The 9,642-nt window shown below is 40.5% G+C and overlaps 3 protein-coding genes across 3 annotated transcripts; 2 read left to right on the top strand and 1 right to left on the bottom strand.

Annotated features, from left to right (window-relative positions):
* The first annotated feature begins 1,329 nt into the window (after positions 1 to 1,329).
* LOC143353188 (uncharacterized) lies at positions 1,330 to 3,686 on the top strand. The gene is made up of 4 exons (XM_076786318.1): positions 1,330 to 2,745; positions 2,848 to 3,027; positions 3,094 to 3,305; positions 3,381 to 3,686. The coding sequence occupies exons 1-4, from the start codon at positions 2,607 to 2,609 to the stop codon at positions 3,684 to 3,686; spliced, it is 837 nt and encodes a 278-aa protein (XP_076642433.1). The 5' UTR covers positions 1,330 to 2,606.
* A 220-nt stretch (positions 3,687 to 3,906) lies between these two features.
* Positions 3,907 to 5,755, bottom strand: LOC143353187 (TIP41-like protein). The gene is made up of 6 exons (XM_076786317.1): positions 5,596 to 5,755; positions 5,189 to 5,367; positions 4,938 to 5,117; positions 4,652 to 4,874; positions 4,258 to 4,416; positions 3,907 to 4,186 (listed from the first exon to the last, which is right to left on the bottom strand). The coding sequence occupies exons 2-6, from the start codon at positions 5,362 to 5,364 to the stop codon at positions 3,992 to 3,994; spliced, it is 933 nt and encodes a 310-aa protein (XP_076642432.1). The 5' UTR covers positions 5,365 to 5,367; positions 5,596 to 5,755; the 3' UTR covers positions 3,907 to 3,991.
* A 461-nt stretch (positions 5,756 to 6,216) lies between these two features.
* LOC143353189 (potassium channel subfamily K member 15) lies at positions 6,217 to 9,600 on the top strand. Its single transcript, XM_076786319.1, has 7 exons — positions 6,217 to 6,631; positions 7,632 to 7,763; positions 7,827 to 8,001; positions 8,069 to 8,284; positions 8,400 to 8,549; positions 8,720 to 8,921; positions 9,021 to 9,600. Exons 1-7 carry the CDS (start codon positions 6,320 to 6,322, stop codon positions 9,208 to 9,210), a joined length of 1,377 nt encoding a protein of 458 aa, XP_076642434.1. The 5' UTR covers positions 6,217 to 6,319; the 3' UTR covers positions 9,211 to 9,600.
* The last annotated feature ends 42 nt before the right edge of the window (positions 9,601 to 9,642 follow it).

The raw sequence follows: 9,642 nt of genomic DNA, 5'->3' as shown, positions 1-9,642 counted from the left end.
ACTGCTGAGTTGTATTGTCAGCGATTACAACGGCTGCATTCAGAACTATTGAAAAACAGGGCATCTTTAGTCCACATAAAAGGTGTAATACTGCAAATTGATAATGCCCGGCCCCATACAGCGAAACTCGCTCAGGAAAAAATCAAAGAATTGCAATGGGAAGTTTTACCGCACCCCCACACTCACCGGATATTGCTCCCTCTGACTACCATCTTTTCAGATCTCTGGAGCATTATTTAAGAAATAAAACATTCACTTCCGTAGAAGATGTAAAGAGGCGCCTTGAGTCATATTTTGCTTCGCGAACCCTGGATTTCTATAAGAGGGGGATTGAAAATTTGCAGGAAAGATGGCAAACTGTCCTTGATGATGATGGAGATTATATAATAAATTAAGAAATAAAAACTTGAATTTACTGCAAGGTTCGTTTTAGATTTCAAAATACAGGTAACCCTCCTATAACACGGTAGATAGGTTCCTAGAAAATGCCGTGTTGTATGAGACCCAGAGCCAGTACAAAAAGGGGGGTTACGATCTGAAAACATTAAAAGCAAATATTTTTTTAAATTCTACATAAACAACTTAATTTTTATTAAAAATATAAATGTATGTACAATACAAAACAAAAAATATTATTTTAATTTAATTGTAGCCGTGTCGTAGTAGGGTTCCCGCAATTTATGAATCGTGTTATAGCGAAACCGTGTTATAAGATGCCGTGTTGTAGGAGGGCTACCTGTAATTGATTACTTATGGGTCCCCCTAATATATAATAAAAACTCGATCTTTTGAAGTCCCAGTAGCCCTATCTATGCCTCCCTTAAGGGGGGTGGCAGGCATTTGGCCTTGACTGTCATGCTATGTTACGCTGTGCCTTTTTTCTAGACATTTTACGTCTTAAATAAGTAAGCAATCAATTAAAAATGCATACCACCGTGTTTGTACATGTCTTTGCTACGTCTGTACAGAGCCTTTTTTTCGATACGAACACTAAATCTCTCGAAATTAAGAGAATCTCTCAGCGGCAGCCATCTTGTGACGTCATACGTGCGTCAGAATTCGAATTTTCTGCCGAATATTACAAATTACTCCACGATGAGGTAGAAATTCGCAATTTGGGCTCTATACAGACGTAGATTGGACTTTTAGGAAACACAATTGACCACTTCTAAACTGCTCATTGCAATATTGAAGCGACAGTTTGTATAGATTTTGACCCTTACATACGTATATGGATTTCAAACCATGCCGGCCGCCTAACGGGCCGGTTATTGATAACTTATAACAATAGTCTAACCGCTGATGCTGGCACTAAAATTTACCCGACGGAGAACGCGGTCTCTTCAACGATTGGCAACTGGGCCCTGTTGAAGGGACTTTCCGCCGAACTCAGAATCGCGTTTAAAACGGTGCGGTGTATCGTTCGGTAAACGATCCGGTAGGACTCGGTTGGCGAAGGGTTCGTTTGTTTATTGTAACCGACCGGCGCGCAGCTCGGGAATGAGACGTTTATTGCTTATCGAGGTAGAGTCGCGATTGCGAAGAATGGAACGCGGGGGATTCGAGGAATGCAAGGTGCGTGTAACAGGCGTGACCTTCCCAAGGTCAGTCGGAGTGTAAAGGAACAATGAACACGGGACCCGATCCGTGTTAGTACGCGGCGATACAGTACAACTGCTAACAGCAATTACGGTGTCTCAACGGAACCACGCTTTGTTAGCTTCTGCGACCATTCAGCTGGCCGACCACGCTGTAAACGAGGGATTCCTTGGGAATCTGAATGTTGCAAACTTCCAAATAGACGCGTCGGCCAAGAAAATTCTCTTGTCCAAAATCATCGGAGAACTGTTCTTTGCTTTACGTTAATTACGTTTCATTAGAATTTGTAGGATCTAAAAAGGCTAGTCGGGTAATTGTACCGATAAACTACGATACTGTAGTTTCAATTTCTCATTACCTAATGACATTTTATGGAACTTTTCGGGCTGGTGGTTCGGTAACCGACGCGGTAACCATTTTTTCTACGAATCAAATAAATTTGTATTTCTGTTTTATCTACAGAGCATAGGCGCGTTCGATTTAAATTTTACGAATTAATCGTTGATTTGTTATTGCTTTCCCGGAGCCTTGAAGCTCTTAATTTGCTAGTTTCATACATGTTTATTAACGACTAACAGATCTTGTGGAGTAGCTCAGTCTCGTAAAGTCAATGAAAAAATAAACAATCGAGTCGTTAAATTATTTCTGCTGCCAGACATTGAATAATGATCGAGTGACCAGCAGTAATATGATAATTATTAAGTCTACTAATAAGTTTAATTTAGTCTACAAAGGATTGTTAAATTATGTACATTGTCGATAGGCAGTGAAAGAAAAGTTCACAACAGTACAAACTCCGTGACAAAAGTGGAGAAGCAACGCACCCTGGCGTCAACGGTCGAAATCGGTTAGAACGCTATCCTAAGCCAGTCTCGTGTCTCGAGTCACAACACGGGCGAGGTAGTGCGTCTGTGTTCGAGTGTTTTTGAATCTCTCGTCTACCGCTAACTATAGCGGTTTTCCCGCCAGCTTTGCAATATTGTTGCTGCAACCGATTCAATTCAGAAATGTCGGACGTAAAACCTTGGACAAATCTGCCGAAAGGAATGGACCAAAATTTCATCTCGTTCAACGGAGATTATGATTATCCGTTGTACATTTCTGAAAAGGAAGAGTGGGTCAATTACAAAAACAAGAATATAAAAGGTATACGTCGGTGGTCGGGCATCGTTTGTTTTTGTTAAGATTAAGTGTTTGTAAGCAAGTGACCATCGAGCCTGCCCGAATGAATTGGAATGAATTTATTAGGTAGAATAATGGTGTTCGAACCTTTCTTGATAATGGAATTGAATAGACTCGTACCTTTCTTGGAGGATAATTACGTGAGGTTTCACGTTTTGAACATGCCGCACATTGTAGTAAAGAAAATCGAAATAATGGGATTTGTGCTTTCTGTCTCGGAGGATAGCAGATTTCACATGTATCAAGGTGAAGTCTATTGATTCGAGTGAAAAGATATATTTGAAAAATGCATCTGTAAAATAACATTTTCAGTTGACGATGGAACCGGATCTATTACCATTTATTATGATAAGAATCATTTTATGAGGCAGACATTGGAAAGAAAAAAGATCGACGAAAAATATCGCGATTATGCGATGAGGATTAATTCGCAATCTTTCAAAGGCCATGAGTGTCCAAAACGTTTTCCCAATCCTCGTCCAAACTTTGATTATCCTGTTGGTACAAGTATCCGCGATATGGCAGTAAGTATGAGATTATATTGTAGTATATGTATAATGTCTGAATAAAACCTATTAATTTATTTAATTGTGCTACAGATTTTAGAACATAAATGGTCGTTAGAGACAAAAAACGGTGGATTGGGTAAATGCATACAACGCTGTGATTACGTACATGCAGTGGGTTATTGTGCACTAGACCATATGTTTGTTAAAAAACCACGCGAAGATATCACTTTCAAAGATTTGTCTGTTGCAAAGTTAAATTTTTTGGCTACTAACGTAATTTGCATAGACGATCACGAATATAATGCAAAGATGTATTCTTGGTTGTACAATGTAGTACGCAGAAGGTACGACGAACATCCGGACAAGCCAGAATTTATCCCAAAAGATGCAACTTAGGTATGTGCATCAAATTATTCGAACGCTAATGAGATACAGCTTGTATTACCGAAATGCTTTTATTTAGAATTAAACAATTAAACATTTGAGTATATTCTTTATTCATATGTTTAACATCACATGGCAAATATCAAGAATTCTCCACTAACGGTTGTGTAGCAAAATTAATCGAACCGCGCGATTCTAGTGGATTATAGAATAATTTTGAGTCATTTTTCACTGCACAAAATCATGCAAATTCTTATTTTATAGAATACACTCGCTAATTACCATAAATTGTGATATTATAGATATGCATATAGTCCTTAGGTAACAGAATTATCTGTTTCATTTACACTAGTGCTAACAGCAACACTGTCCGTTACTATTTCATTAGCCAGCTCGATATTTGTACCCGACGAAGCTTTGTTTGATAGTATTGTTAGTTTATGATAGTGGCACCCAGTCAACGGCAAATGTGCAGCTATTTCACTCGGTTCGCAGAAGAGGTGCGGTGGCACCTGAAAAAATGTAAAATTATTAGGATCTAAGAATATAACGAAATACTAACTTATTTCGTTAGTCTACTTACACGTAACTCCGAAACTTTAGATTCTCTTGTCGTATATTCGCGTAACAAGTAGTCTTGTCCGAACTCGTGATAAATACGGGTATCGTTCACTCTTATCAGTACATTATCGATTCTCAAAAAGTATCTTAGCAGAATGAAAAAACTGCCAGGCATGACACGCTGTTTAAATGAAAATAAATTGAATTACACATTTTTTACAGTGATTGTATGCTACGTACGAATTATACCGAGTGTGCTAACATCCGTGGTACAATCGAGAAAGTGCATAGTGTAGGCGAAAGTATGAGCATAGTGTTCTTTTATTAATTTCAGCTCAGCTTTTCGCGTGGAATTATTCTCTTCTCGGTTATTCTATAATTATCGAGACACTTCGTACGTAAAATTACCGACTTACAATTTTTACAGAGCAAACGGCTATTCCGTTATCATGAAGTTCATCCTCGAACAGCGTCAAGTCGTGATAAAACAAGATTTTATCTTTCCTCCTTAATTTATCCATGTCGATTCGTTCGTTGGTTTCCTCAAATTTAAAATTAGACACTGTACCAGTATAGGAGGTAGTGAAAGTCCAATCGAATGGCTTTATTTTCTCTTCCATAAATTCGCTACTTTCTGATCTATTTTCAAATGACATTTATGTAAAACCTTATCAAAGAATTCAGGAAATTCAATGTACATGCCTAGATTCCTTCCATGCTTCTGCACACGCAAGTTGAATGTGAATTTTTCCATTAGAGACAGTTTTCAATGCATCCAGCGCATTAAATTGAAGGTACGCTCCATCTTGATGCTTCAAAGTTAATATATTGTTTGGAAATACCATATCAGGCATATGTGGTAGTTCTAAAGTACGGCTGAAACTACAAAGTTTACGGTAAAGTACGAGTCTGCCATGGTATCGTGTCGATGTAGTAAATAATTTAGTACGTACACACAAAACTGGCAGGGATCGTCTTTGTCAGTGCAACCATTCTCGCTTTTGGAGCACTTAGAATGCAAAATGTGAGACTTCGTGTATTTAACATGCCATGGTGGAAAGACATGTTCTTCTTGATTAACAGGAAGTCGTAGGATATCAATTCCTCCATGAACTTTAATTGTTGTCATGACCTTAAAAAAAGGTATAGATATAGGCACAAATAATAGTCCTAAAGCCATTACATACAGTATAGAAAACGACAAGGTTATTGTACCCGTCTTTTGTGAGAATTTTCATTATATTGTTTATACATCATTGCATTTGCGTCTTTTATTTATATTGTTTAATCCGTAAGTTTATGATGCTACCAAGAGATACAATTTATAACCTGTCAAGGGTTGCTTACTAACAATACTTACGACGGATATTCGTTGACTTCGATCATTAAATTAGTTTGCAGCGTCTCTTCTGAATTTTCTCTTAGTTACCTGGCAGTCATTTTGCTTTTTGCTTGAACTTTTTAATCCTTTCGATCTTGACGACTCTTATTCGAATCTAACAATTACCGTTTGACCACAAAACTGCATTACCTACAGAGCAGTGGGTAAAAGATGCATACATGCTCTACTTGATCGACAAACATCTATACGTTCTTTCTGAAATGGCGCACGATTTGAATCTATTCGCACAGTTTACTCTACATCAATATTTTTACTTATTTGTTAAGAAACAAACGTAAAATACTTTGTTGCCCTTCCAAAATCTGTCCAATATTAACTATGTTAGCCCTATTATATCGAGTCAAACTCGCGATGAAGATTTCAGACGAAATCAATTGAATATGTACGTAATTCGCGTCTATTTAACAGAAATGAAATTCCATTTCTCCATTATTGATATTTGGCAAATTAGTTGGGAAAAACAATAAATGAAATATTTTGTCATTAGCTTATTTATTGAATGAACAAGAGGTATTAATGAAAATTTCTTTTATTGCAGCAACTTACTTGGCAACATGTACAGAGTAGTAAAACAAGCGATAAATAAACAGGACGCGCGATTCGAGGAACGAATGTACATCGAGATGATCGCGCAGAAGATGCACGGAAGATCGAATTCCGGTAGGAGTTTGAAGAGCACCGCATGCTCTTCCATCGCATCGCAGTTCCATACGGAAATAACCGGAGCGATATTGTGGAGGATTCGAGCGAACTCAATCAGTCGAGCTCGGGTGTCGGAAGCGGTTACGTGGGATCAGGAGGTGAACACGATCCTAGAATGACGAGTAAGAAGTCTAGCCTGTCCATACAGTTTAATCAACCGTGCGACAACGGCGACGAATCCGCGGAAAAGAATCAGATCATCCGCAAGGAGCACATGCTAAAGATCAAAGCAGCTAGTGGCCACGTTGGACTGCTGATTACCCTGATGCTCTACACGGCGATTGGTGGTTTGGTAAGTTGGACTTTGATGTTCCACACAGTAGCATTTCCCTTCGAAATTATTGCAGTTACCCGTTCCGTTTTCCCTTGAGATGCCGTTGGCGGTGTTGCGTCCCCGAACTCTAGCTTGCTGCAGCAGGGAAACAACGTTCTGTTTATAGTCCAGTTGGATTTATTGTCTAGTCATGTACATGGGTACGCTTGTAGATTGCCGTACGATGAGATGATTAACTAAGGTCCTGACGAATGAACCGTCTTAATGTCTTTGTTATTTCAACGAATTTTCAAATTTGTAACGTCAAGTTAGAATGTGCTTGTTTCTGCTGCCGTATTTCCTTATGCCGTTACTACTAAGAAGATTAAAGTTCCACGAAAATTGAAGTACCATCAAAGGACCTTAGCTCTGTGATATTTGTTAGTTGACCTAGCGAGGTACCCCTCTTACGAGAAGATCAGACGTTTACAAATAAATGTTAGTAACGACCCCCGCGACTGGCACTGCTGTACATACGTACCAGCGAACTTGCACGTTTCTAGTTGTTTGGTTACGAGGTTTTATGCGGCGCGTAATATTTATAGAGATAACAACGCGAGACTGGATTTCCAATCGGCATCTTTATTTTTAGCGATGGGCCAATCGTAGGACCCGTTACGATTCTTACCGGTGTCTATTCGGTGTTTTCCGGTGCTTCTCGGTGCTTTTCTACGATATCTGTCTACGTTATAACGCGCTAAATTTTAACCGTGGGCAGCGGGATGATTAATGTCGCTGTCGATTACATCGACGGTAAACTTCACTACCCCGACTACTCGAAACTCGAGAGGTTTGCAAATACGGGGCTACTCGAGTCGACTCGTTGCAATCGGACAGTACAACTTTTTTTAATTCATAAAGTCCGATTTATACGTCTCTGGCTCTGAACTAGCATTCAACGCAAAACCATATTTTCACCTCTCCGGCCGGTAACGCGTTAATTAATTCTGTGTGTATCTTATTGCACGTGCACAAATAGGTGTTCCGGCATATCGAGCTTCCGGCGGAATTGGCGCGTTTAGAAAGTTTGCGATCGAATCTACGTAGCCAGAGGCGTTTGTTCGTCGACTCCATCTCGAACAATACAGACGTGTTGAACTTGCATACTTTGGTAAGTCCTAAAATTTGATAAATCCTATCTCGAGACTGTATTCGAGACGGAGTATCGTTGCAGGTGAGTGTGAAACTACGCGCTTACGAGGAGATCGTCCAAGAAGCTGTGCAGGGGGGTCTGATGGTAGGCTTCGTGGCGGATACGATCGATCAGAATGATCTACCGCCTATCGTCACTGAAAGATGGAGTGTTCTTCAAGCGGTTTTCTTCGCGAGCACGGTTCTTACCACCATTGGTATATTAACGTGTTCCTCGTGTTCCATGGTCCAACTTGAGCTACGATTTGAATATTTCTACTTTAGGGTACGGGAATGTCGTCCCATCGACTGGCTGGGGAAAGATCTTTTGCATTTTCTTCGCTTTCGTTGGTATACCACTCACGCTGATAGTGATAGCCGATTGGGGGAAACTGTTTGCCGGTGCAGTGGTTAAGATCGGATTAGCCGTCAAGTCGAAGATTCCGTTTCGATGTTCCCTGTCTTGCGTTCCGACGAATTTAGCCGGAAGGAGATCGCTCGGTGAGCTGGACGATACAAATTCGAAAAGATAATTGTTTAGTTTGTATGCGGTAGATCGCACAAAAATTTGCGCCGATAGAAATTGGCTGCCAAACTGTTCTACGTATCGTTGTAGGAGCTCTGGCAGCGATCGTTCTCCTGTTTTTGTACCTCGCTTGTGGAGCCGGCATGTTTATGTTGTGGGAGGACGACTGGGACTTCTTCGACGGATTTTATTTTTGCTTCGTGACGATGACTACCATAGGGTTCGGAGATCTGGTCCCGAGTAAGTAGTAAAGCATACGAAAATACGGGTTGCGTTGATGGAACGCAAAACGCGAAAACAACGCGAACAACGTCTATCTTGACCAGACCGATAGGCGTTCGTGTTTCTGTCCGTGTGGTGCGTGTTCATACGTTATTATAGCCACGCTTCGTGTCGTCGCTCGTACGCAGAGAAGCCGAAATACACCCTACTCTGCACCCTTTACATTCTGGTCGGACTGGCCCTAACCAGCACCATCATCGAACTCGTCAGGCTTCAGTATACTCAATCGTGGAGGAGGCTGCAAAGACTCAGCGGGCCATTGGCCGAGGCTATTCGCAGGCTGGGAGAGCAGGCTGGTGGCGACATGTCCGCGTTTCATTCGGATCTTAGGCATGATCTTTTATTTCCTTTTTCTACGTTTTAACGTTTTAATAGACGTGGATTATAATCCTCGTCGCTTGCGTAATCATCGCCTAAAACACATTTCAGGAAAGTGTTGACCGTGGTGTCGATGCCACGTTTGAAATGGTCGGCTTCCTTCAACCGCGCAGATTCGAAGGTCCGGGATTGGGAGGAGGCGGTGGAGGCTGTGCTCCGCGACATCACTGCAACAGCAAACAACTCGCAATCGAATAAAAAACCGATAGTGCAAATTGTCATTTACGAGTCTAGCGTCTGACCGGTTAGAATTCTTTGCTGAAAGTTACGTTAGAAAAATTTCAAAAATTTATTCGAGATTCAGTACTCTTGCGACAAGCTACCAGATGGCGCTCCAATGGCGGGAAGGTAATTCAGCATTAGAGATGATATGCCAAATATGCTAGAGACAACATCGTTTCTATTATTCCGATAAAGAAACATTCTCATAAATATTCCTTATAATATTATATTAACATTTGGTATTTTGCTTGTATAAGGCATCATCAGAATTGTCATGTCCGAAAGGATAGTAAAATAACGCCATTGATCATCGTATGATAGATGGGCGTACCGTTTTGATGTGGCGCCCTCGGTAGACAAGAGCAGATGGACAACTATTGTAGTCAACAGCGTGCTGGTAAAACAGAATACAGTGAAAGAAATTGACCAGATCCTGAAAAACTGGACAGTG

This window comes from Halictus rubicundus, chromosome 4 (assembly GCF_050948215.1).
Source record: "Halictus rubicundus isolate RS-2024b chromosome 4, iyHalRubi1_principal, whole genome shotgun sequence".
NCBI classification, from domain to species: Eukaryota; Metazoa; Arthropoda; class Insecta; order Hymenoptera; family Halictidae; genus Halictus; species Halictus rubicundus.
The sequence above is the reverse complement of the archived record's forward strand: the minus strand, read 5'-3'. Positions and strand labels throughout refer to the sequence as shown.

Bases quoted from the DNA above. Each gene is read 5' to 3' on its own strand.
- LOC143353189 (XM_076786319.1), top strand. From the start codon at position 6,320: ATGCTCTTCCATCGCATCGCAGTTCCATACGGAAATAACCGGAGCGAT. The intron at 7,764-7,826 runs GTAAGTCCTAAA...GTATCGTTGCAG, and splicing joins TGTTGAACTTGCATACTTTG to GTGAGTGTGAAACTACGCGC. The intron at 8,285-8,399 runs GTGAGCTGGACG...GTATCGTTGTAG, and splicing joins AGCCGGAAGGAGATCGCTCG to GAGCTCTGGCAGCGATCGTT.
- LOC143353187 (XM_076786317.1), bottom strand. From the start codon at position 5,364: ATGACAACAATTAAAGTTCATGGAGGAATTGATATCCTACGACTTCCT. The intron at 4,875-4,937 runs GCATGTACATTG...ATTTGAAAATAG, and splicing joins GAAGCATGGAAGGAATCTAG to ATCAGAAAGTAGCGAATTTA. The intron at 4,417-4,651 runs GTAAGTCGGTAA...TCATTTAAACAG, and splicing joins CCGTTTGCTCTGTAAAAATT to CGTGTCATGCCTGGCAGTTT.
- LOC143353188 (XM_076786318.1), top strand. From the start codon at position 2,607: ATGTCGGACGTAAAACCTTGGACAAATCTGCCGAAAGGAATGGACCAA. The intron at 2,746-2,847 runs GTATACGTCGGT...TGAATTTATTAG, and splicing joins CAAAAACAAGAATATAAAAG to GTAGAATAATGGTGTTCGAA. The intron at 3,028-3,093 runs GTGAAGTCTATT...TAACATTTTCAG, and splicing joins CAGATTTCACATGTATCAAG to TTGACGATGGAACCGGATCT.